The sequence below is a fragment of the Thalassophryne amazonica genome, chromosome 6 (genome assembly GCF_902500255.1).
Source record: "Thalassophryne amazonica chromosome 6, fThaAma1.1, whole genome shotgun sequence".
Lineage (NCBI taxonomy): Eukaryota > Metazoa > Chordata > Actinopteri > Batrachoidiformes > Batrachoididae > Thalassophryne > Thalassophryne amazonica.
Window position 1 is genome coordinate 6,224,760 of NC_047108.1, and position 27,994 is coordinate 6,252,753.

The 27,994-nt window shown below is 40.5% G+C and overlaps 1 protein-coding gene across 19 annotated transcripts in view; it reads right to left on the reverse strand.

The window, feature by feature from the left end:
• cacna1db (calcium channel, voltage-dependent, L type, alpha 1D subunit, b) overlaps window positions 1-27,994 on the reverse strand; it is a 497,403-nt gene that overhangs the window by 309,112 nt on the left and 160,297 nt on the right. For all 19 annotated transcript variants that reach the window (XM_034171706.1, XM_034171704.1, XM_034171703.1 and 16 more), the window contains exons 5-7: window positions 16,204-16,343; window positions 15,820-15,962; window positions 12,631-12,783 (exon numbers count right to left, since the gene is read on the reverse strand). In XM_034171706.1, the coding sequence (XP_034027597.1) occupies window positions 12,631-12,783; window positions 15,820-15,962; window positions 16,204-16,343 (436 nt within the window). The remainder of the gene's footprint in view (window positions 1-12,630; window positions 12,784-15,819; window positions 15,963-16,203; window positions 16,344-27,994) is intronic.

Consider the following 27,994-nt stretch of genomic DNA (forward strand, 5'->3'; position numbering starts at 1 on the left):
ATGAATGAAGTGCTGTCTCTTTAAATGTTTAATGCACCAGCTGCTTCCTGATCAGTGGAGCTGATCAGGTCTGATCAGGTCATCACAGACCTGAATAATGAAACACTGTGATGATTTAAACTTTTAAAGCGTCAGTCGACCGTGATCAGGTGTGATCTGAATGAAGTGCTGTGTGATCTGTCGGTGTGATCTGTTGGCGTGGTGGTCACCGACAGCGACGGTGCTTTAAATGTTTAAGCAGCACATTACTCAAGTGTGATCACCCTGATCAATCAATCAGGCTGTCTGATGAACACACCAAAGTGATGGCGCATTAAATGTTTAAATCAAGGGTGGCCAAGTTCAGTCCTCAAGAGCCACCTTCCTGACACTCTTAGTTGTCTCCCTGCTCCAACACACCTAAATCCAATGAAGGGATCGTTAAAAGTCTGCTAACGAGTCTTTCATTGGATTCAGGTGTGTTGGAGCAGGGAGACAACTAAGAGTGTCAGGAAGGTGGCTCTCGAGGACCGAACTTGGCCACCCCTGGTTTAAATCATCACAGTGCTTCTGTGAGTTCAGAGCGCGATGCCAGAAACGCACCTGCAGCAGAAAAACCACAGAGGGACTTGCTTTAAAACACTACGCTTCCAGCTATGAATTTCCAGATACATATTTTCAGACGTCATTTTCAAAAATCAGGAGCTTTATGTGGATTCATGTCCGTCTGTGATGATGAATTGGACTGAAATGAACAGGTCAGATTTACTCCATGTGTGAATGAAACAGTCAATCTGCATGAGGGCCGCAGGTTTCAGCCAATCAGTGACAGCATTAATGGACACATTTAGACTTATGAGTAAATTACAAGAAACGTGTGCCAACAATCACATAACTTACCTACAACTTATGTCCCGCATGAATGAATGAGTCACGCTGGCATGCACTGAAAATTTTCAGCATGCCCAAATTTTTTGAGGAGCTCAGCTTATTAGGACATACATTTCAACATGTTTCAACGTGCTCTAAACTTATAAAAAAAAGTACCCTTAGCTTATTGGACTTATGCCAGCGTTCTTTAATATGATTGGCATACACTGGCTAAATCATCATGGTGTGACAGGGCCTCTAGGTTCCAAGATCCGACAGACTCTGAAAAAGTTAGGATTTTTGGGGTGAAGCGTGTCGTTTTCTCTGTAAAACAGAGCCATCGCTTTCAAATAAAAGCCCCAAAGCTTCGTCATCAGACATAATGGACATAATTCGTTTCCCTCTGTCTGTTAGCCATCAGACATTTCTGTTTTGCTAATACGAGGGTAGGCTGAAAAGTTCTAAGGCTCACCAAGAAGGAGAAATGCCATTTCAATAAAACTTGGCATGCATTAAGTTCAACTCTTCTGATGACTAACTGTGTTATTTTCTTCCAGGTTGTGAGGTAGTTTGTGGTACATAGCCAAGTTTGAAAGTTCGTGGTAGAGGGAAACGGCAAAAATGGACAAAATCTGGCATCACAGTGTGATTAAGTACCTGCATAAGAAGGGGTTAAAGCCCAAGGACATTCATGCGGATATGGTTGCTACATTAGGGGATGAATCTCCATCCATATCTACAGTGCAGAAGTGGGCAGCTGAATTTAAGAGTTGCAGAGAGAGCCTTGAAGATGATCCAAGGTCTGTGTGGCCTGCAACATCCACAACCCAGAAAAACATTGACCTTGTTCATGAAATGATGATGGACGACAGACGATCGACAATTAATCAGCTAGCAGATGCTGTGGGAATATCCCGTGAGAGAACTGAACACATTCTGCATGAAGAACTTGGAATGTCAAAAGTGTCAGCTCGGTGGGTGCCACGTCTTCTGACGCCTGATCAGAAACGCACCAGGCTAGTCATGTCGAAGGCAAACTTGGCGCAATTTGAAGAGGATCCAGCCAATTACATGGAACGTTTTCTTACCCAGGATGAGTGTTGGGTTCACCACTTTGAACCAGAGACAAAAAAACAATAAATGCAGTAGAAGCACCCAAGGTCACCACCTCCAAAGAAGGCCAAGGTCGTTTCATCTGCGGGGAAGGTCATGGTTTCAGTTTTCTGGGATGCCAAGGGCATTGTGTTCGTGGACTATCTTGAAAAGGGACAAACCATAAATGGACAGTACTATTCTAACCTACTGAGACAGTTACGCGAGGCTATCAAAAAGAAACGACCAGGAAAGCTGACGAAAGGGGTGCTGTTCCATCAAGACAATGCCCCAACTCACAAGTCAACAGTGGCCATGGCCACTATCCAAGAGTGTGGATTCGAACTGGTAGATCACCCACCATACTCCCCTGACTTGGCACCCTCGGACTTTCATCTGTTCCCAAACCTGAAAAAAACTTGGATGGGAAGCACTATTGGAGCAATGATGAGGTGATGGCTGCCGTTGAGGACTATTTTGACTCTCAAGATGAAAGCTTCTATGCCAAGGGAATTGAAGCACTCAAGCACCGCTGGAAGAAGTGTGTGGAGTTACAGGGAGACTATGTAGAAAAAGAACCCTGAATTTGTTCAATTCGACAACTGCATCATAGTCAGCCTTAGAAATTTTCAGCCTACCCTCGTACAGTGAGGAAAATAAGTATTTGAACACCCTGCAGTTTTGCAAGTTCTCTCACTTAGAAATCATGGAGGGGTCTGAAATTTTCATCTTAGGTGCATGTCCACTGTGAGAGACAAAATCTAAAAAAAAACCCGGAAATCACAGTGCATGATTTTTTAATAATTTATTTGTATGTTACTGCTGCAAATAAGTATTTCATCCCCTACCAACCAGCAAGAATTCTGGCTCACACAGACCTGTTAATTTTTCTTTAAGAAGCTCTCTTATTCTGCACTCTTTACCTGTATTAATTGCACCTGTTTGAACTTGTTACCTGTGTAAAAGACACCTGTTCACACACTCAATCAATCACACTCCAACCTGTCCACCATAGCCAAGACCAAAGAGCTGTCTAAGAACACCAGGGACAAAACTGTAGACCTGCACAAGGCTGGGATGGACTACAGGACAACAGGCAAGCAGCTTGGTAGAAGACATCAACTGTTATGATTATTTATTAGAAAGTTGAAGAAACACAAGATGACTGTCAGTCTCCCTCGGTCTGGGATTCCATGGAAGATCTCACTTTGTGGGGTAAGGATGATTCTGAGAAAGCTCAGAACTACACAGGAGGACCTGGTCAATGACCTGAAGAGAGCTGGGACCACAGTCACAAAGATTACATTAGTAACACATGATGATGTCATGGTTAAAAATACTGCAGGGCAGCAAGATCCCCCTGCTCAAGCCAGCACTTGTCCAGGACCATTTGAAGTTCACCAGTGACCATCTGGATGATCCAGAGAAGGCACGGGAGAAGGTCATGTGGTCAGATGAGACCAGAATAGAGGTTTTTGGAATCAACTCCACTTACCATGTTTAGAGGATGAGAACAACCCCAAGAAAACCATCCCAACCGTGAAACATGGGAGTGGAAACATCATACTCTGGGGGTGCTCTTCTGCAAAGGGGACAGGACGACTTCACCGTATTGAAGGGAGGATGGATGGGGTCATGTATTGTGAGATTTTGACAAACAGCCTCCTTCCCTCAGTAAGAGCATTGAAGATGGATCATGGCTGGGTCTTCCAGCATGACAATGACCCCAAACACACAGCCAGGGCAACTAAGGAGGGGCTCCGTAAGAAGCATTTCAAGGTCCTGGAGTGGCCTGGCCAGTCTCCAGACCTGAACTCAATAGAAAATCTTTAGAGGGAGCTGAAACTCCAAACCTGAATGATTTGGAGAAGATCTGTATGGAGGAGTGGACCAAAATCCCTGCTGCAGTGTGTGCAAACCTGGTGAAAAACTACAGGAAACATTTGACCTCTGTAATTGCAAACAAAGGCTACTGTACCAAATATTAACATTGATTTTCACAGGTGTTCAAATACTTATTTGCAGCAGTAACATACAAATAAATTATTAAAAAAATCATACATTGGGATTTCCACTGTCTCTCACAGTGGACATGCACCTAAGATGAAAATTTCAGACCCCTCCATGATTTCTAAGTGGGAGAACTTGCAAAACCGCAGGGTGTTCAAATTCTTATTTTCCTCACTGTATATACGTCATACACTGTGAAATGCAGAGAACTGCCGAGTGAGACGTTTTCCAGAAATGCACCAGTTAACTCGCTCAGGGAGAGCAATAAAAAACATCAGAGACCACTAAGTATGAGCGCATGTGCGCAGAGAGACTTACGCTCATGAATACTTTGGTAATGTGTTGCTAACTGGTACGTTAAAAAAGGTGTGACACGTCCTTTAATGATTGATGTACTTGGAAATGTCCATGCATCCATCCCCTGACGTCTCAAAGAGAAAACTGGTTGTGAAAATGATTATTTTTTTCAAAAAAATCCTTATATTTAGTTTGTCTGATTACGTATGGCCTCTATGATCATTATAATGGTGCACAGAAGCAACATTACAAAAACTGTATCACTATCCAAATACTTATGGTCCCGACTAAAGATAAAAATTCATTCAGTACAAGAGTTTCAGTACACAAGAATTACAGGGGGTTATGCATGCATGTTTGTGGACTTGTAAAGTGTTCAAGTTTGGCTTTGTGGTCTTTTTATTTTTAAAGCCAAATTCATATTTGGCTTTAAAATATGAATATTTGGCCTTAGCTAGCAGTTTTGAAACTGCTGGCTAAGGCTAAGCGTAAATTTGGTAAGACTGTAATTCACGTCGGCAGTAATGACACCCGGTTACGCCAATCGGAGGTCACTAAAATTAACATTAAATCGGTGTGTAACTTTGCAAAAACAATGTCGGACTCTGTAGTTTTCTCTGGGCCCCTCCCCAATCAGACCGGGAGTGACATGTTTAGCCGCATGTTCTCCTTGAATTGCTGGCTGTCTGAGTGGTGTCCAAAAAATGAGGTGGGCTTCATAGATAATTGGCAAAGCTTCTGGGGAAAACCTGGTCTTGTTAGGAGAGACGGCATCCATCCCACTTTGGATGGAGCAGCTCTCATTTCTAGAAATCTGGCCAATTTTCTTAAATCCTCCAAACCGTGACTATCCAGGGTTGGGACCAGGAAGCAGAGTTGTAGTCTTACACACCTCTCTGCAGCTTCTCTCCCCCTGCCATCCCCTCATTACCCCATCCCCGTAGAGACGGTGCCTGCTCCCAGACCACCAATAACCAGCAAAAATCTATTTAAGCATAAAAATTCAAAAAGAAAAAATAATATAGCACCTTCAACTGCACCACAGACTAAAACAGTTAAATGTGGTCTATTCAACATTAGGTCTCTCTCTTCTAAGTCCCTGTTGGTAAATGATATAATAATTGATCAACATATTGATTTATTCTGCCTAACAGAAACCTGGTTACAGCAGGATGAATATGTTAGTTTAAATGAGTCAACACCCCCGAGTCACACTAACTGTCAGAATGCTCGTAGCACGGGCCGGGGCGGAGGATTAGCAGCAATCTTCCATTCCAGCTTATTAATTAATCAAAAACCCAGACAGAGCTTTAATTCATTTGAAAGCTTGTCTCTTAGTCTTGTCCATCCAAATTGGAAGTCCCAAAAACCAGTTTTATTTGTTATTATCTATCGTCCACCTGGTCGTTACTGTGAGTTTCTCTGTGAATTTTCAGACCTTTTGTCTGACTTAGTGCTTAGCTCAGATAAGATAATTATAGTGGGCGATTTTAACATCCACACAGATGCTGAGAATGACAGCCTCAACACTGCATTTAATCTATTATTAGACTCAATTGGCTTTGCTCAAAAAGTAAATGAGTCCACCCACCACTTTAATCATATCTTAGATCTTGTTCTGACTTATGGTATGGAAATAGAAGACTTAACAGTATTCCCTGAAAACTCCCTTCTGTCTGATCATTTCTTAATAACATTTACATTTACTCTGATGGACTACCCAGCAGTGGGGAATAAGTTTCATTACACTAGAAGTCTTTCAGAAAGCGCTGTATCTAGGTTTAAGGATATGATTCCTTCTTTATGTTCTCTAATGCCATATACCAACACAGTGCAGAGTAGCTACCTAAACTCTGTAAGTGAGATAGAGTATCTCGTCAATAGTTTTACATCCTCATTGAAGACAACTTTGGATGCTGTAGCTCCTCTAAAAAAGAGAGCTTTAAATCAGAAGTGCCTGACTCCGTGGTATAACTCACAAACTCGTAGCTTAAAGCAGATAACCCGTAAGTTGGAGAGGAAATGGCGTCTCACTAACTTAGAAGATCTTCACTTAGCCTGGAAAAAGAGTCTGTTGCTCTATAAAAAAGCCCTCCGTAAAGCTAGGACATCTTTCTACTCATCACTAATTGAAGAAAATAAGAACAACCCCAGGTTTCTTTTCAGCACTGCAGCCAGGCTGACAAAGAGTCAGAGCTCTATTGAGCTGAGTATTCCTTTAACTTTAACTAGTAATGACTTCATGACTTTCTTTGCTAACAAAATTTTAACTATTAGAGAAAAAATTACTCATAACCATCCCAAAGACGTATCGTTATCTTTGGCTGCTTTCAGTGATGCCGGTATTTGGTTAGACTCTTTCTCTTCGATTGTTCTGTCTGAGTTATTTTCATTAGTTACTTCATCCAAACCATCAACATGTTTATTAGACCCCATTCCTACCAGGCTGCTCAAGGAAGCCCTACCATTATTTAATGCTTCGATCTTAAATATGATCAATCTATCTTTGTTAGTTGGCTATGTAACCTGTGTTTTTTCCAGAACTGCGCCTCAATTCACAACCTCAGCATTTTCACATATGGTTTTAAGAAATTATCAATCGACAATTGACAAATTCTTAAAACAATAATATTAATAACTGACAGCTGGAAGTCAGAAATGTTGCGCTAAAACGTTGTATATAACGCCATTTGGGATGGTGTTTCAGATAACAGCCACACGCGCTAAATGCATTATGGGTATCTGGTAATGACCACGCCTCTTGTTCCTAAAAACTCCTTTCAACGCTCAAACCGCCAGTTTCCCCTCTGGCAGAAACAAAAAGGATATACTCGAATAAAGGGACCATTTTATTTTATTTTTATCGCTGTCACAGATCATTCGGTACTCGTTTCTTTCCGTTCACACGCTTCATCTTGTACGAATGCGCGAGGACCCTTGAAGAAAAGATAAATGTTCAACAAGAGTGCCCACTATTTTCCGAGTTTGGGGCGTTTTAACAGTCGGATGAGACTGACTTTATTTTCAGTGGGTTACGTGGGGGCTGGAACAAGGCAGTTTAACAGGCAGTTCTACAACATTAACTGTGAGCACGTTTCACCCATTGATTTCTATTTAATCCACCACACAATAAGCCATATTATTCCAGGTGTTTGTCATAAAATATTTTATGACCAATTTCAATTTTTTCTTATCATCAGTTGATTTCAAAATACTCTTTCAAATTTGCAACATACCTACTAACATCTCACGATTATACATATTTACATATGTGCATATTTACAGACAGAAAAAGAAAACAATAAATAAATAATTCAATGTAAGTAATAAATGGATACGTGAAACAACTGGTGACCATCAACTGTGAAATCCTGCCAGTTTTTCCTGAAAGATCTATTTAAAGTTGGTCTTTCAGGTTAGTGTCGTGTCATGAACTAGGAAGCTTTGTAAAATGGTTTCTTACCTGTGACGACATCTGATTTCTAATTTATGTCATGGAAAAATAAATATGGTCATCATGCAATGATATACACATAATTATATAGCAAAGGATAAATAAACTTAAAGAGATCAGTTAAAAAGTTCATAATGAAAGTTTATTGACAAAAATGCAACTTAGCTGGAAATTAAACTTATCTATCCTTATAATTGATTCCCATTACACATCTATGGGCTCCTGTGTTGTTGCTGCCTTGTAGAGCAATGTTGATGTTATTACAATAACATGTCATCAACTTCCAACTGATTAATTTCCAAATGATATGGGGTTTAGAAATCATGAAATTAAAAATGCTTCTGAGTATTAATCCTGGTATAATTCTGTACAGAAGAAATGCTGTACTAGTGAACAGTGAAAAGTAATCAATGGTACAATAATTGTTGCTGTCAAGATATGATTATTGCATTTCACACAGCTGGCATGGCTCAGCTCATGGTTGACTAGCTGACCGATCAGCCAGCTCACGTTGGAACGCCCCTGATGCCAGGAAGCCCAGCGTGGTCAGCACCTGTGCGAACACAGAGAACCCCTGGCTCCTCCCCGTATTGCGCTCTGGGCCGACCGCAGTTCTGTACGCAAGTCCAGTAACAGTGGTCTTGGCAATCGAAATCGTTTTATGAGTCAATTACCGTTATTTGCAAGTAAATCCTCGCATTCCCTGAATACACACTTGTGTCAGATTGCACCATTTGCAAGGTCCTCTAATAACGCTAATGCAGCCATTGTTAGTGGTATTTCAGGCATCACTTTGTGCATGCTTTATGTCCACCCATATAATTGCAAACATGTGGGTGTGTTATTTGCTCATCAGTGTGTCTCTGGTGTGGACATCACTCCACTGACTTCATGGAAAGGACATATCTTTCAAATAGGTCCTTTACTGTTATGATTAATGACCTCTCCTGTTCACCAACTCCTCTGACCTCCGGTATGCCACAGGGTTCAATTCTTGGCCCTGCCCTTTTCTCATTGTACATTATGGCATTAGGTTCTATTATTGCCCATCATGATGTGTCCTTTCATATGTACGTGGATGACTTACAAATCTATCTGCCTGTGACTTCTTCTTCAGACACACAGTCCATTAATTCCTGTCTCAATGACATAAAGTGCTGGCTATCACAAAACTTTCTCTGTCTGAACGAGTCAAAAACTGAATTTATCCTCTTTGGATCTTCCAGCCATGTAAATTCAGTTAAAAACATCACTTATTTTGGCTCTCAGCTCAACCACACTGTCAGGAATCTGGGTGTGATTTTTGGCTCAGATTTAAAATTCAGTAAACAAATTGACTCTGTGGTTAGAGCAAGCTTTTTCCAACTCAGACAGTTAGCTAAGGTCAAACCTTTACTAAATTTTGAGATTTTGAGAAAACCATCCATGCTCTTATCAGCTCACGTTTGGACTATTGTAATGCTCTGTACACTGGACTTAGTCAAGCCTTTCTTTACCGACTGCAACTGGTGCAGAATGCGTCTGCTCGCCTCCTCACCAGCACTCGCAAACACGACCACATCACACCAGCTCTTTACTCCCTCCATTGGCTCCCGGTTCAGTTCTGAATACAATTTAAACTCTTGATGTTCATCTTTAGTACAATCCATGGCCTCACACCGCCTTACCTCAGTGACATTTTGACCCCCCACCAGCCCAGCAGAGCCTTGCGCTCCTCAGACCAACACCTGCTGGTGGTTCCAAGGTCAAGGTATAGACAGTGGGGTAATCGTGCCTTTGCTGTGGCAGGTCGTAAACTCTGGAACTCTCTTCCTCTGGAGTTACGCTCCATCTCATCCCTGCCCCTGTTCAAAGCCAGGCTGAAAATGTATTTGTTTGAAGTGGTCTTTGACAAATAGAGCTGTAACTCTCTGGAAATTGACAACTGTAATACATTTTAGATGTATATGTTTTATCTTATGGTTGTTTTTAACTGTGTGCAGCACTTTGATCAACTTTGGTTGTTGTAAAGCACTTTGGAAATAAAACTTGATTGATTGATTGATTGATTGATTGATGGTTACATACTATTAACGGTTCCCAGAATCCCATTTAAATGTTGCCAGTATAGCAGCAGTCCACGTGGCAATCTCTCTATGGCGAGGAAGATTGTCTCTCAATCAATTCCCGGACGGGATATCTACATCCAACTGTCAATCTACACAAGCCTGTTCATGGATATTTTTAAGGTGGGAATGTTGCATACTGATAAACACACATTCCTTAGCCTAGTCCAATGGCTGGGACAATCAAAATGATTGGGGTCTAAAAACTAGCTTCAGCTTTCATCTGCCTTCACAGCCATTGGGTTACAAATGATCACCTCCTCCACCTGAACTGCCGGTGAAGACTTCTTGCCTTCCCAGAGCCCTGTTAAGGTGTCTTGACACTTGTGTGCATTTTGGCTCCGCACTCTTGTGCACTTCATCATGACAATGCTACCCGCGGTGTTGCCAGCTGGATGTCGTACTTTGTGCGCTGGACACTGTGTATATAATATAATTATTTAGTAGTGGATTAATCATTTTCTCTCAGAGTTTGGCTGTTGAAAATGCCTCTAATCACTTCTGGAATCACAGAGGACCATTTCATCTGCAGCCCCCCCGTGCACTTCATGAGGTGGAGAATGCATTAAGAACCATCTAAAAGGTAAATATTTGCAATGTTTATGTTGTAATAGCTTGGCAAAACAGTTACATGTTCATTTCTAGCCCTACCATTATTTAATGCTTCGATCTTAAATATGATAAATCTATCTTTGTTAGTTGGCTATGTACCACAGGCTTTTAAGGTGGCAGTAATTAAACCATTACTTAAAAAGCCGTCACTTGACCCAGCTATCTTAGCTAATTATAGGCCAATCTCCAACCTTCCTTTTCTCTCAAAAATTCTTGAAAGGGTAGTTGTAAAACAGCTAACTGATCATCTGCAGAGGAATGGTCTATTTGAAGAGTTTCAGTCAGGTTTTAGAATTCATCATAGTACAGAAACAGCATTAGTGAAGGTTACAAATGATCTTCTTATGGCCTCAGACAGTAGACTCATCTCTGTGCTTGTTCTGTTAGACCTCAGTGCTGCTTTTGATACTGTTGACCATAAAATTTTATTACAGAGATTAGAGCATGCAATAGGTATTAAAGGCACTGCGCTGCGGTGGTTTGAATCATATTTGTCTAATAGATTACAATTTGTTCATGTAAATGGGGAATCTTCTTCACAGACTAAAGTTAATTATGGAGTTCCACAAGGTTCTGTGCTAGGACCAATTTTATTCACTTTATACATGCTTCCCTTAGGCAGTATTATTAGACGGTATTGCTTAAATTTTCATTGTTACGCAGATGATACCCAGCTTTATCTATCCATGAAGCCAGAGGACACACACCAATTAGCTAAACTGCAGGATTGTCTTACAGACATAAAGACATGGATGACCTGTAATTTCCTGCTTTTAAACTCAGATAAAACTGAAGTTATTGTACTTGGCCCCACAAATCTTAGAAACATGGTGTCTAACCAGATCCTTACTGTGGATGGCATTACCCTGACCTCTAGTAATACTGTAAGAAATCTTGGAGTCATTTTTGATCAGGATATGTCATTCAAAGCGCATATTAAACAAATATGTAGGACTGCTTTTTTGCATTTACGCAATATCTCTAAAATCAGAAAGGTCTTGTCTCAGAGTAATGCTGAAAAATTAATTCATGCATTTATTTCCTCTAGGCTGGACTATTGTAATTCATTATTATCAGGTTGTCCTAAAAGTTCCCTAAAAAGCCTTCAGTTAATTCAAAATGCTGCAGCTAGAGTACTGACGGGGACTAGAAGGAGAGAGCATATCTCACCCATATTGGCCTCTCTTCATTGGCTTCCTGTTAATTCTAGAATAGAATTTAAAATTCTTCTTCTTACTTATAAGGTTTTGAATAATCAGGTCCCATCTTATCTTAGCGACCTCGTAGTACCATATCACCCCAATAGAGCGCTTCGCTCTCAGACTGCAGGCTTACTTGTAGTTCCTAGGGTTTGTAAGAGTAGAATGGGAGGCAGAGCCTTCAGCTTTCAGGCTCCTCTCCTGTGGAACCAGCTCCCAATTCAGATCAGGGAGACAGACACCCTCTCTACTTTTAAGATTAGGCTTAAAACTTTCCTTTTTGCTAAAGCTTATAGTTAGGGCTGGATCAGGTGACCCTGAACCATCCCTTAGTTATGCTGCTATAGACGTAGACTGCTGGGGGGTTCCCATGATGCACTGTTTCTTTCTCTTTTTGCTCTGTATGCACCACTCTGCATTTAATCATTAGTGATCGATCTCTGCTCCCCTCCACAGCATGTCTTTTTCCTGGTTCTCTCCCTCAGCCCCAACCAGTCCCAGCAGAGGACTGCCCCTCCCTGGGCCTGGTTCTGCTGGAGGTTTCTTCCTGTTAAAAGGGAGTTTTTCCTTCCCACTGTAGCCAAGTGCTTGCTCACAGGGGGTCATTTTTGACCGTTGGGGTTTTACATAATTATTGTATGGCCTTGCCTTACAATATAAAGCGCCTTGAGGCAACTGTTTGTTGTGATTTGGCGCTATATAAAAAAATTGATTGATTGATATAATGTAATTTTCAAGAGAGTCAAACATGTTCACAGATACTAATCAAATACATTTTTGGTATCTTCCATCATTCACACAGAGGATATTAATGCTCAGTCATTCACAGTAACTTAAACCCTTTTATTAGATGTAACCTATATTTCAACAAGAATCCTTCAATTTCATTCCTGCCTTTGGGCCTCACACACTAGTGAAATATATGGTACTTACTTACTTGGTAATTAAGAAACCAGTCTAAAAAAGTGTAACTAAAACCTTCTTTCCAAAGATAGCATGAAAGCTACTCTACCTGTTTTAAGCACGTAGCATGTGGCATGCATTTTGCCAATGAAGAGCTCCAGGCCGATGATGGCGTAGATGATAATGACGAACAGGACCAGCAGGGCGATGTGCAGCAGAGGAACCATGGCTTTAATGATCGAGTTTAAAACCACCTGTAAACCTAAAAACATGCACAGAAGACAAAATCATACTGAACACAGAAAAACGACTAGAAGTACAAAAACATACATCAGAGCAGCCACTCAGACTGAAACAAAACTGTTGTGAAAGTGTAGGTACACGGACCCACAACAGGGGGCGCAATGAACGGACAATGGAGAAAGGTGAATAACAAGTTTTACTGTTGTGAAATGAGCACAACCAATACAACAATCAATAGTTTGGGGTTTAAGCCGAAATCTGCTGGTGTCGTGTGGGCAGGCTCGAAGGTAGGAGACGTCCGTCCTAGTCGAACCGGAACCACCCAGATCTCCTCTGCCACCGAACCCCAGAAGTACTGGAACCGCCAAGTCCCGAATTCCCAGGTGGCCACTGCCTCCGCTCGTCGGATCCGGTACTGCTGGCGGGGAAGAGCAACAAACACACAGGTGTGGATGCGACAGCACCCAGTAAACGAAGAGGGGAGAAGCCGCCTCCACCTCTTGTCACAATTAAGCAGGAAGGTGAGTACTTATCCAAGTAATTAGCTTTCAGTAGTCAGCTGTCCTGAAAAGGTTTAACAAGTTTTATCAGGTTATACAGAATATGCTTGCAGAGAAGGTTACCTCAATCTTAAGGCGATATCTCGGCACTGAGGTGGAGACGCCGTCCTGCTGATATACCTCCGTGCTGAGTGGAACGGCTGTGTCCAGTGATGGGTGACAGCTGTCACCCTGGCTGCTCCCGTAAGGCGGCAGCGCCCTCTGGTGCCTGGAGCCCGCACTCCAGGCAGGGCGCCCTCTGGTGGTGGTGGGCCAGCAGTACCTCCTCTTCAGCGGCCCACACAACACAAAACCTTTTTTTAATTACCACTGCCAATCAACACATAACGATTGGATGAAGTCATGTGATCATCCCTGTGTGTTTGCACACACTACAACACAAAATGTGCTCCCATAATTATTTACTAATACAAGCAACATGTTGGTCGTCACTGACGATGTGCCACAGCAGCCTGTACTCAAGGTTCTTAAAATGGTACAATACCTCCACCTGGTGGCCATTTACCATTAAAGCAGGTGCAATAGAATTTAGCCAAAAGCTCTAGAATTTAAAATTTCACAAAGTGATGTTTGCTCCTCATGAAAGAGTAAAGTTTTCATCCATCCCTGAATCTGTTTAGAAAAGGACATTTAAGAGGCACTAAAACTGTCACAGAGGCACATTAGTCTGTGGGTCAAGTCAAACTCTCAATAATGATAAAGGTAACATGACATCACAGGCACAAAAAACAGCACCCTGACCTCTGTGGGTTCACAAATAATCAGAAATGTCCCACTTGAATTACAACAAAATACAAAATCTAACAAATGTTCAACAAGAACCAAACACACAGTTCACTTCAACTTCATCTTAACACAGATTTTTTCCTCCCATTGGTGCATTATCACGGTGACTCAAATAAATAAATAAATACACAGGGCAACATTATACAAAGAGAAATTTATGCTTAAAATGATAATCTGAAGGAAGCTGTATCTTCATGGTGATAACTAGCCAGCATTATCTACACAAAAAAGAAAGATTAGATTGTTCACATATTTGAATAAAATGCTTAATTTGACCAGTTCAAACTTTTTACCACGTCTAAATTTTCTTCTTCTTCAAAAAAAACCTTACCATATTGTAGAAATTATAACAATTGTGACACTTCAATTAATCAATTCAATTTTTTTTTTATATAGCTCCAAATCACAACAAACAGTTGCCCCAAGGCGCTTTATATTGTAAGGCAAGGCCATACAATAATTATGTAAAACCCCAACGGTCAAAACGACCCCCTGTGAGCAAGCATTTGGCTACAGTGGGAAGGAAAAACTCCCTTTTAACAGGAAGAAACCTCCAGCAGAACCAGGCTCAGGGAGGGGCAGTCTTCTGCTGGGACTGGTTGGGGCTGAGGGAGAGAACCAGGAAAAAGACATGCTGTGGAGGGGAGCAGAGATCGATCACTAATGATTAAATGCAGAGTGGTGCATACAGAGCAAAAAGAGAAAGAAACAGTGCATCATGGGAACCCCCCAGCAGTCTACGTCTATAGCAGCACAACTAAGGGATGGTTCAGGGTCACCTGATCCAGCCCTAACTATAAGCTTTAGCAAAAAGGAAAGTTTTAAGCCTAATCTTAAAAGTAGAGAGGGTGTCTGTCTCCCTGATCCGAATTGGGAGCTGGTTCCACAGGAGAGGAGCCTGAAAGCTGAAGGCTCTGCCTCCCATTCTACTCTTACAAACCCTAGGAACTACAAGTAAGCCTGCAGTCTGAGAGCGAAGCGCTCTATTGGGGTGATATGGTACTACGAGGTCCCTAAGATAAGATGGGACCTGATTATTCAAAACCTTATAAGTAAGAAGAAGAATTTTAAATTCTATTCTAGAATTAACAGGAAGCCAATGAAGAGAGGCCAATATGGGTGAGATATGCTCTCTCCTTCTAGTCCCCGTCAGTACTCTAGCTGCAGCATTTTGAATTAACTGAAGGCTTTTTAGGGAACTTTTAGGACAACCTGATAATAATGAATTACAATAGTCCAGCCTAGAGGAAATAAATGCATGAATTAGTTTTCACGTTAAAAGTAGAGTCACCCAAATAAAAGTGCTATTACCATAATCTATCAAAAATGTACTTTCCCTCAGAGACATGAACAAACGGGCAGTTATCGAGTTTAGCTCGCTGATATAGTCAATGACAGGATTTTGACCTTCTACAGCAGAAAAATACAGGGAAAATGAAAAACCACAAAGTAGAGCAGTATTCATTAGAGTTACTGTGATGATTGTAAGATAAAATTCTATTTGAGAACAATGAGTCACATGAAACCCAAAAAATTCAGCTTATTTCAGGAAAACTGCCACTGTTGCTATAGCGACTGACTGCCTTAGTATATCATGATGTCTTCCTGAATGTCCAGTTGTGCATAGATGCAGTGCAAATTACATTGTATCAGAACTGAAAGAATTTAGTGAATTATGGCCATTTACAGCTGATGTCACGTCTACTCACTGGGAACTCCAGAGACGAGGCGAAGAGGTCGCAGCACACGAAAGGCCCTGAGGGCCTTGACGTCAAAGCCTCCAGATTTGCCTCCAGACTGGCCACTGGAGTCAGCGTCTTTGGTTATCATCTCCAGAACTACACTGAATAACCTGGACAGGAGAGAAAGACACAAAGTATGCATGAGAAAGACAGAAAATAAAAATAAGATAGAGAGAGAAGCAGAAAAAAAAAAGAAAGTTGTGAGAGCAATATGAAAATGATGCGACAAAGATGCTAAACAAAGAAAAAACACTGAAAAGGACACTCTGGTCGTCAATGATCTCTAAGTACTGTATAAGTACACTAACGCACTGTGTAAAAAAAAATAAATAAATAAAACTAAAGACTTACCCAACGATGACAATGGCAAAATCCAGCATGTTCCAACCGTTTCTGACGTAGGAGTTTTGGTGCATGATGAAGCCGTAGGCTATAATCTTCAGACATGTCTCTATAGTGAAAATGATCAGGAAGGCATATTCTACTGTTTCCTGCACAGAGATAATGGATGGGATAAAGGAAAAACAAGGAAAGATTATATGGAAGGACATAAGCACAGAAGGCACAGAAATAAATTGGACTGTGTTCCCAATGTTAAAAAGAAGTCAACAGGCTATTGAACCTTTGTGTATCATGCTCTTTCCTTGTGAAAAAGACCACTTGTATGGAATCTTTCAATCTCAACCTGAAAACATGCATTTTTGAATGTTTACAGTTGGTACAGAATTTGGTTTTGATTTATTTTAAGTGAATTCGTTGATCTGTATGATGGGGTAAAATGTGTGAACCATGTACTTTTGCAATAAAACCTGCACAACACTCATTGGACGGATTGCAGCGTCGGCTTGCAGCCGCCGCGACACTCCGCCACAGGAAAAACACCTCCGTTGGAAGCCTTAAGGACAAGTTGGAACATGTCCAGCTGTTAAACAATTTCTCATATACTCACTCCACTGAAAGCCATCAAAAGCCGCCTGGATTTTACAAATGGTTATCAACACGGAGGTGTTTTTCCTGTGCCGCCGCACCGCGCCGGCTGCGTCCCGACGCGCGGACCCGTCCGCATGTCTTTCATTAAAAAAATCTCCTTTAACAGTGGAATATCCAGATAAAATGCTGAAACTGACTTCTTCTGAAACTTCTCTGTTCTCTCACGACGTCCTGGATCAATAGAGCCTGAAATGTGGAGGTTTTCAGCTTGAAACAGGCTGACGACGGCGCGTGGGACCGCTACGCGACGTCTCGCACCGTGGGAAGTCCTTAAAGCGACAGTATCACCTCAAAATCTCTCATCAGCCGTTAAAATTTTCACCGAAAACCAGCTTAATTTTTTGAACCGTGTCCACTTCGATGTGTCTCACAGGTTTAGAAAAAATTTTGATCAAACAAAGCGCCAGTCTCTCAGCAACTTCTCAGACAAAGGAATTCCGATGAGGGGCTGGACGACTCCTCCCACAAGGAGTGCTCACAGGCGAATGACGTCACCGACAGGCGTGGAAAGACTCACGCATGCGCACGAGGGTTCAAGCATGTCTGACGTAAAAACATGAATGAAATCCATATAGTTTTTGAAAAAAATAAAAAGGACCTATACTTTATTGACAGCCCTCGTATATCCACACTAAAACCTTAAAAATTAGCGCATTACTTTAAAACTAAAACATATATCTGATATTTTCACTTTATAAAACTTCAGACATGACATTAATTTAAATAACTTGTCCAACATTAGTTTGGTTAAAAGTTGAACCATAAGTTAAAAATGTATGCCTCTGGATGACTTGGGTGATATTGCCCACGTATCAGTATGGGGTTAAGAGAAATGAGTTTTTGTTTTTGTTTTTTGTCTGCAGAGGATAGAGTGGTTTCTTCTTAAAGCAGCTCTTCTCTGTTTTGCAGAGGGTAGAACTACAGTTCAGCTATGAAACATTTAACAGATAGGTGCTCAGCTGATTTTAAGTTTTATAAATATTTATAGCTGTTCACCTTTATTTACCACATTATCGGTCTAAAAATTATCAGACAAAAATTTATCGCAAGATAATTAGTCCGATAATGGTTTTTAAAGTTATCTAAAAAGATAATCCGATAATGAAAACATTATCTTCGATAATTATCAGTTATCAGATTATCGGAACTGTGCCCACCACTGTCCATATTAAACTCTTGGCCAACTGAAATCAATAAGATACATATCAATCAATCAATCAATCAATTTTTTTTATATAGCGCCAAATCACAACAAACAGTTGCCCCAAGGCGCTTTATATTGTAAGGCAAGGCCATACAATAATTATGTAAAACCCCAACGGTCAAAACGACCCCCTGTGAGCAAGCACTTGGCTACAGTGGGAAGGAAAAACTCCCTTTTAACAGGAAGAAACCTCCAGCAGAACCAGGCTCAGGGAGGGGCAGTCTTCTGCTGGGACTGGTTGGGGCTGAGGGAGAGAACCAGGAAAAAGACATGCTGTGGAGGGGAGCAGAGATCGATCACTAATGATTAAATGCAGAGTGGTGCATACAGAGCAAAAAGAGAAAGAAACAGTGCATCATGGGAACCCCCCAGCAGTCTACGTCTATAGCAGCATAACTAAGGGATGGTTCAGGGTCACCTGATCCAGCCCTAACTATAAGCTTTAGCAAAAAGGAAAGTTTTAAGCCTAATCTTAAAAGTAGAGAGGGTGTCTGTCTCCCTGATCTGAATTGGGAGCTGGTTCCACAGGAGAGGAGCCTGAAAGCTGAAGGCTCTGCCTCCCATTCTACTCTTACAAACCCTAGGAACTACAAGTAAGCCTGCAGTCTGAGAGCGAAGCGCTCTATTGGGGTGATATGGTACTACGAGGTCCCTAAGATAAGATGGGACCTGATTATTCAAAACCTTATAAGTAAGAAGAAGAATTTTAAATTCTATTCTAGAATTAACAGGAAGCCAATGAAGAGAGGCCAATATGGGTGAGATATGCTCTCTCCTTCTAGTCCCCATCAGTACTCTAGCTGCAGCATTTTGAATTAACTGAAGGCTTTTTAGGGAACTTTTAGGACAACCTGATAATAATGAATTACAATAGTCCAGCCTAGAGGAAATAAATGCATGAATTAGTTTTTCAGCATCACTCTGAGACAAGACCTTTCTGATTTTAGAGATATTGCGTAAATGCAAAAAAGCAGTCCTACATATTTGTTTAATATGCGCTTTGAATGACATATCCTGATCAAAAATGACTCCAAGATTTCTCACAGTATTACTAGAGGTCAGGGTAATGCCATCCAGAGTAAGGATCTGGTTAGACACCATGTTTCTAAGATTTGTGGGGCCAAGTACAATAACTTCAGTTTTATCTGAGTTTAAAAGCAGGAAATTAGAGGTCAACCATGTCTTTATGTCTGTAAGACAATCCTGCAGTTTAGCTAATTGGTGTGTGTCCTCTGGCTTCATGGATAGATAAAGCTGGGTATCATCTGCGTAACAATGAAAATTTAAGCAATACCGTCTAATAATACTGCCTAAGGGAAGCATATATAAAGTGAATAAAATTGGTCCTAGCACAGAACCTTGTGGAACTCCATAATTAACTTTAGTCTGTGAAGAAGATTCCCCATTTACATGAACAAATTGTAATCTATTAGACAAATATGATTCAAACCACCGCAGCGCAGTGCCTTTAATACCTATGGCATGCTCTAATCTCTGTAATAAAATTTTATGGTCAACAGTATCAAAAGCAGCACTGAGGTCTAACAGAACAAGCACAGAGATGAGTCCACTGTCCGAGGCCATAAGAAGATCATTTGTAACCTTCACTAATGCTGTTTCTGTACTATGATGAATTCTAAAACCTGACTGAAACTCTTCAAATAGACCATTCCTCTGCAGATGATCAGTTAGCTGTTTTACAACTACCCTTTCAAGAATTTTTGAGAGAAAAGGAAGGTTGGAGATTGGCCTATAATTAGCTAAGATAGCTGGGTCAAGTGATGGCTTTTTAAGTAATGGTTTAATTATTGCCACCTTAAAAGCCTGTGGTACATAGCCAACTAACAAAGATAGATTGATCATATTTAAGATCGAAGCATTAAATAATGGTAGGGCTTCCTTGAGCAGCCTGGTAGGAATGGGGTCTAATAAACATGTTGATGGTTTGGATGAAGTAATTAATGAAAATAACTCAGACAGAACAATCGGAGAGAAAGAGTCTAACCAAATACCGGCATCACTGAAAGCAGCCAAAGATAACGATACGTCTTTGGGATGGTTATGAGTAATTTTTTCTCTAATAGTTAAAATTTTGTTAGCAAAGAAAGTCATGAAGTCATTACTAGTTAAAGTTAATGGAATACTCAGCTCAATAGAGCTCTGACTCTTTGTCAGCCTGGCTACAGTGCTGAAAAGAAACCTGGGGTTGTTCTTATTTTCTTCAATTAGTGATGAGTAGAAAGATGTCCTAGCTTTACGGAGGGCTTTTTTATAGAGCAGTGAGACGCCATTTCCTCTCCAACTTACGGGTTATCTGCTTTAAGCTACGAGTTTGTGAGTTATACCACGGAGTCAGACACTTCTGATTTAAAGCTCTCTTTTTCAGAGGAGCTACAGCATCCAAAGTTGTCTTCAATGAGGATGTAAAACTATTGACGAGATACTCTATCTCCCTTACAGAGTTTAGGTAGCTACTCTGCACTGTGTTGTTATATGGCATTAGAGAACATAAAGAAGGAATCATATCCTTAAACCTAGTTACAGCGCTTTCTGAAAGACTTCTAGTGTAATGAAACTTATTCCCTACTGCTGGGTAGTCCATCAGAGTAAATGTAAATGTTATTAAGAAATGATCAGACAGAAGGGAGTTTTCAGGGAATACTGTTAAGTCTTCTATTTCCATACCATAAGTCAGAACAAGATCTAAGATATGATTAAAGTGGTGGGTGGACTCATTTACTTTTTGAGCAAAGCCAATAGAGTCTAATAATAGATTAAATGCAGTGTTGAGGCTGTCATTCTCAGCATCTGTGTGGATGTTAAAATCGCCCACTATAATTATCTTATCTGAGCTAAGCACTAAGTCAGACAAAAGGTCTGAAAATTCACAGAGAAACTCACAGTAACGACCAGGTGGACGATAGATAATAACAAATAAAACTGGTTTTTGGGACTTCCAATTTGGATGGACAAGACTAAGAGACAAGCTTTCAAATGAATTAAAGCTCTGTCTGGGTTTTTGATTAATTAATAAGCTGGAATGGAAGATTGCTGCTAATCCTCCAGCCCCGGCCCGTGCTACGAGCATTCTGACAGTTAGTGTGACTCGGGGGTGTTGACTCATTTAAACTAACATATTCATCCTGCTGTAACCAGGTTTCTGTTAGGCAGAATAAATCAATATGTTGATCAATTATTATATCATTTACCAACAGGGACTTAGAAGAGAGAGACCTAATGTTTAATAGACCACATTTAACTGTTTTAGTCTGTGGTGCAGTTGAAGGTGCTATATTATTTTTTCTTTTTGAATTTTTATGCTTAAATAGATTTTTGCTGGTTATTGGTAGTCTGGGAGCAGGCACCGTCTCTACGGGGATGGGGTAATGAGGGGATGGCAGGGTGAGAGAAGCTGCAGAGAGGTGTGTAAGACTACAACTCTGCTTCCTGGTCCCAACCCTGGATAGTCACGGTTTGGAGGATTTAAGAAAATTGGCCAGATTTCTAGAAATGAGAGCTGCTCCATCCAAAGTGGGATGGATGCCGTCTCTCCTAACAAGACCAGGTTTTCCCCAGAAGCTTTGCCAATTATCTATGAAGCCCACCTCATTTTTTGGACACCACTCAGACAGCCAGCAATTCAAGGAGAACATGCGGCTAAACATGTCACTCCCGGTCCGATTGGGGAGGGGCCCAGAGAAAACTGGGCCCCTCCCCAAAAAAAATTCAGTTTTCATTATCGGATTAGCTTTTCAGATAACTTTGAAAACCATCATCGGACTAATTATCTTCTGATAAGTTTTCGTCCGATAACCTTTAGAACGCTAATAGATTTTTCTCAAAGTGGTAAGCAAAGCTGAATCGTTACAAACATCTATGAAATCTAAAATCAGTTAAATACCTACCTGCCAAATGTTTTATAGTAGATGTGCAGTACTATCCACTGTAAACAGAGAAGAGCTGGTTCCAGAAGAAACCACTCTATCCTCTACAGACAAAGGAGAACTAGTCACAAAAAAGGGCCATTTCTTTTGACCCCATACTGCTACACTGGCAATATCACCCCAGTCATCCAGAAGCATACAGCTTTAACTTATGGTTAAAATTTTAACCAAACTAATTTCAGACAAGTTATTTAAATTAACGTCACGTCTGAAGTTGTATAAAGTGAAAATATCAGATATATGTTTTAGTTTTAAAGTAATGCACTAATTTTGAAGGTGCATTATGTGTACCTGTGCCCAAGTGTATTATGGAAACCCTCAGTACATTCACGACAGAAGAAATGCATTTGAGACGCTCTGATCAGGCTCCACATGGACAACAGCATTAAACTCTTTGTATATTGTGCCTAAAACCCTCGTGAATATATTCTCTGTGTTTATAGACATTGTTATTGTGTTTAAGTAAAAATGCCAGAAGAAGCTCAGGTTGTTCCATTATTTTCAATTGGAATCATTGCAATCAATTCCTGTTTGCTATTAGAGTCCTGCTTATGTCAAACACTGTCTGTCGTCTTTGTTCCAGAATAATATATATAAGATGTCTGAAATTCAGTTTGCTTTTATTACATTCCACGCATCTTAAAACGTAGCAGAGACGGATTATCTGGAATTTTGTTTTGGCAAGTTTTCACGGTCTCTACTGCCATCTACTGGCCAGTAGTGTTCACGGCAGTATTCGCCGTAGTACTGAGTGTCCAGTAGATGGCACTATTCTATTTATTTTGACACTGGTTATATCAGACGGTTATCTAATTACAGCTTGGCTTTTTTTTCTTTTTTTTTTTACTTTTTTTTTACAAATAAAAAAATGAAAATGTTGTTGTAATTGTACAAATGGCAGAATTGACATTAATGGAGTTATTCAATCAGTATTATTTTATTTATAAACCAAACCATAAGTCAGCACTGCTTTATTTTCCAAGACCTCCGCCTCACGGAAGCACTGTTATTGAGTAGAGAGTTGAGCTTTGCTGCTGGAAGCTATGTAATAAACAAGAGCTTCCAGCAGGGGGAAGGGCATACAAAGACGGAAGTGCTGATTCATTGTTTGGGTCTGTGGTCGCCTTTGATACTACCAGAAGCAGTTGTGGCGGTAAAACTTTAAATCAGCTTGTTAGTAGTTGCAAGTGTACCGGAGACAATGCTGGAAGTTATCAGTTATCTGTACCTTCCGATAAATTTTTGGGTGGTTTATTGGTTTACCTTTATAAAAGATAACTTTTCAGTTATCTGATTATCTGTTATCAAAGCCAGTTTTTTGGTTAGCTGTGCCCATCACTGCATCTTTCATTTTCATGGGTGTGAGTTTTCACATCTCTGAAGTGTGACAATTCTGTGACTGTGCTCTCAGACACATAAACATAATTTAGCTCCAACACAGCTTGTTAAAGGTGTCTGTGACATACAGCATGTAAAAGAAATACCCCACACATGCTTTTAATTTTTACCTCAGATTAATAAAAGACCACTCAACAACTGGTCTATTCTACAAATTCTGGGTAGAAAAAACCTCCCTGATTTAAAGTCAAACTCTTACATCATACAACATCACCAATTTATTATATACTTTGAGTTGCTAAATAAATGGTAAAATACACTTCATAACTCATGAACTTTGATAACTGGGGAAGTGAAATGACAAGACCCTACATTTACAATATTATAACTGCAACATTTCCCAAAATAATTGCAATATGACTTCTTTAACAAATTGTGCAGTCCATCAATAAATAATTTGAAATGTGGGTACCAAAAGAATTTTCAGACACAAGACAAAACATGACATAAAAACCCCTTGAATTGCTTATTGACCAGACGCGGCTGAGCCACATGTAGGGAGGACAGTTTAACATTATAAGAACTTTTTTTCTTACATCTGCTCCTTAAGTTGAAGTAGTTTTTGAGATTCATTGCCTTCCTCAAGGACACCTCCATAATCAGTCGTGATCACGGATCAAACCTCACCACCTTCTGGTTACTGGACAACCCACTTGTCTCACTGAATGCGGTTCATGAACATTTTGAAGCTGAGACGAGATGTAGAGTTGCAGGTCACACTTCAGAAAAGTAGCTTTTTGTAGCTTTTTTGAAAATAGTATACCTGTTATACTTAAAAGATATAAAGCTACACGCTCATGCTGCGATATCACCCAATTTGGAGCAATAGTGATGGGTGGCACTAACAAAAAGACAGGAGGCAGAGCTGGAGGTGGCAGAGCTGAAGATGTTGAGATTCTCTTTGGGGGTGACGAGAATGGACAAGATGGACAAGTCAGAGAGGCGAGATTGAGATGGTCTGGACATGTGCAGAGGAGGGACCCAGGGTATATAGGGAGAAGGATGCTGAGGATGGAGCCACCAGGCAGGAGGAGAAGAAGAAGGCCAAAGAGGAGGTTTATGGATGTGCTAAGGGAAGACATGCATGTGGTTGGTGTGACAGTTGATTGATTTATTCTGCCTAACAGAAACCTGGTTACAGCAGGATGAATATGTTAGTTTAAATGAGTCAACACCCCCGAGTCACACTAACTGTCAGAATGCTCGTAGCACGGGCCGGGGCAGAGGATTAGCAGCAATCTTCCATCCCAGCTTATTAATTAATCAAAAACCCAGACAGAGCTTTAATTCATTTGAAAGCTTGTCTCTTAGTCTTGTCCATCCAAATTGGAAGTCCCAAAAACCAGTTTTATTTGTTATTATCTATCGTCCACCTGGTCGTTACTGTGAGTTTCTCTGTGAATTTTCAGACCTTTTGTCTGACTTAGTGCTTAGCTCAGATAAGATAATTATAGTGGGCGATTTTAACATCCACACAGATGCTGAGAATGACAGCCTCAACACTGCATTTAATCTATTATTAGACTCTATTGGCTTTGCTCAAAAAGTAAATGAGTCCACCCACCACTTTAATCATATTTTAGATCTTGTTCTGACTTATGGTATGGAAATAGAAGACTTAACAGTATTCCCTGAAAACTCCCTTCTGTCTGATCATTTCTTAATAACATTTACATTTACTCTGATGGACTACCCAGCAGTGGGGAATAAGTTTCATTACACTAGAAGTCTTTCAGAAAGCGCTGTAACTAGGTTTAAGGATATGATTCCTTCTTTATGTTCTCTAATGCCATATACCAACACAGTGCAGAGTAGCTACCTAAACTCTGTAAGGGAGATAGAGTATCTCGTCAATAGTTTTACATCCTCATTGAAGACAACTTTGGATGCTGTAGCTCCTCTGAAAAAGAGAGCTTTAAATCAGAAGTGCCTGACTCCGTGGTATAACTCACAAACTCGTAGCTTAAAGCAGATAACCCGTAAGTTGGAGAGGAAATGGCGTCTCACTAATTTAGAAGATCTTCACTTAGCCTGGAAAAAGAGTCTGTTGCTCTATAAAAAAGCACTCCATAAAGCTAGGACATCTTTCTACTCATCACTAATTGAAGAAAATAAGAACAACCCCAGGTTTCTTTTCAGCACTGTAGCCAGGCTGACAAAGAGTCAGAGCTCTATTGAGCTGAGTATTCCATTAACTTTAACTAGTAATGACTTCATGACTTTCTTTGCTAACAAAATTTTAACTATTAGAGAAAAAATTACTCATAACCATCCCAAAGACGTATCGTTATCTTTGGCTGCTTTCAGTGATGCCGGTATTTGGTTAGACTCTTTCTCTCCGATTGTTCTGTCTGAGTTATTTTCATTAGTTACTTCATCCAAACCATCAACATGTTTATTAGACCCCATTCCTACCAGGCTGCTCAAGGAAGCCCTACCATTATTTAATGCTTCGATCTTAAATATGATCAATCTATCTTTGTTAGTTGGCTGTGTACCACAGGCTTTAAAGGTGGCAGTAATTAAACCATTACTTAAAAAGCCATCACTTGACCCAGCTATCTTAGCTAATTATAGGCCAATCTCCAACCTTCCTTTTCTCTCAAAAATTCTTGAAAGGGTAGTTGTAAAACAGCTAACTGATCATCTGCAGAGGAATGGTCTATTTGAAGAGTTTCAGTCAGGTTTTAGAATTCATCATAGTACAGAAACAGCATTAGTGAAGGTTACAAATGATCTTCTTATGGCCTCGGACAGTGGACTCATCTCTGTGCTTGTTCTGTTAGACCTCAGTGCTGCTTTTGATACTGTTGACCATAAAATTTTATTACAGAGATTAGAGCATGCCATAGGTATTAAAGGCACTGCGCTGCGGTGGTTTGAATCATATTTGTCTAATAGATTACAATTTGTTCATGTAAATGGGGAATCTTCTTCACAGACTAAAGTTAATTATGGAGTTCCACAAGGTTCTGTGCTAGGACCAATTTTATTCACTTTATACATGCTTCCCTTAGGCAGTATTATTAGACGGTATTGCTTAAATTTTCATTGTTACGCAGATGATACCCAGCTTTATCTATCCATGAAGCCAGAGGACACACACCAATTAGCTAAACTGCAGGATTGTCTTACAGACATAAAGACATGGATGACCTCTAATTTCCTGCTTTTAAACTCAGATAAAACTGAAGTTATTGTACTTGGCCCCACAAATCTTAGAAACATGGTGTCTAACCAGATCCTTACTCTGGATGGCATTACCCTGACCTCTAGTAATACTGTGAGAAATCTTGGAGTCATTTTTGATCAGGATATGTCATTCAAAGCGCATATTAAACAAATATGTAGGACTGCTTTTTTGCATTTACGCAATATCTCTAAAATCAGAAAGGTCTTGTCTCAGAGTGATGCTGAAAAACTAATTCATGCATTTATTTCCTCTAGGCTGGACTATTGTAATTCATTATTATCAGGTTGTCCTAAAAGTTCCCTAAAAAGCCTTCAGTTAATTCAAAATGCTGCAGCTAGAGTACTGACGGGGACTAGAAAGAGAGAGCTTATCTCACCCATATTGGCCTCTCTTCATTGGCTTCCTGTTAATTCTAGAATAGAATTTAAAATTCTTCTTCTTACTTATAAGGTTTTGAATAATCAGGTCCCATCTTATCTTAGGGACCTCGTAGTACCATATCACCCCAATAGAGCGCTTCGCTCTCAGACTGCAGGCTTACTTGTAGTTCCTAGGGTTTGTAAGAGTAGAATGGGAGGCAGAGCCTTCAGCTTTCAGGCTCCTCTCCTGTGGAACCAGCTCCCAATTCAGATCAGGGAGACAGACACCCTCTCTACTTTTAAGATTAGGCTTAAAACTTTCCTTTTTGCTAAAGCTTATAGTTAGGGCTGGATCAGGTGACCCTGAACCATCCCTTAGTTATGCTGCTATAGACGTAGACTGCTGGGGGGTTCCCATGATGCACTGTTTCTTTCTCTTTTTGCTCTGTATGCACCACTCTGAATTTAATCATTAGTGATCGATCTCTGCTCCCCTCCACAGCATGTCTTTTTCCTGGTTCTCTCCCTCAGCCCCAACCAGTCCCAGCAGAAGACTGCCCCTCCCTGAGCCTGGTTCTGCTGGAGGTTTCTTCCTGTTAAAAGGGAGTTTTTCCTTCCCACTGTAGCCAAGTGCTTGCTCACAGGGGGTCGTTTTGACCGTTGGGGTTTTACATAATTATTGTATGGCCTTGCCTTACAATATAAAGCGCCTTGGGGCAACTGTTTGTTGTGATTTGGCGCTATATAAAAAAATTGATTGATTGATTGATTGATTGATTGACAAAGGAAGATACAGAGGACAGGGTGAGATGGAAACGATTGATCTGCTGTGGCAACCCCTAACGGGAGCAGCTGAAAGGAAAAGAAGAAGAAGTGATGATATGAAGGAATTTGGAAACATGACAGAGGAAAGAAGTATCTGAATATGACAGGCCATATTCTGCTCCAAAGCAGTTTTCATTCTTGTTTTTATTCTCAATTCAATTAAATTTATTGATACAGCATCAAATGATGACAGAGATGCACCAAGGTGCCACATCTTACCCACCCCCCA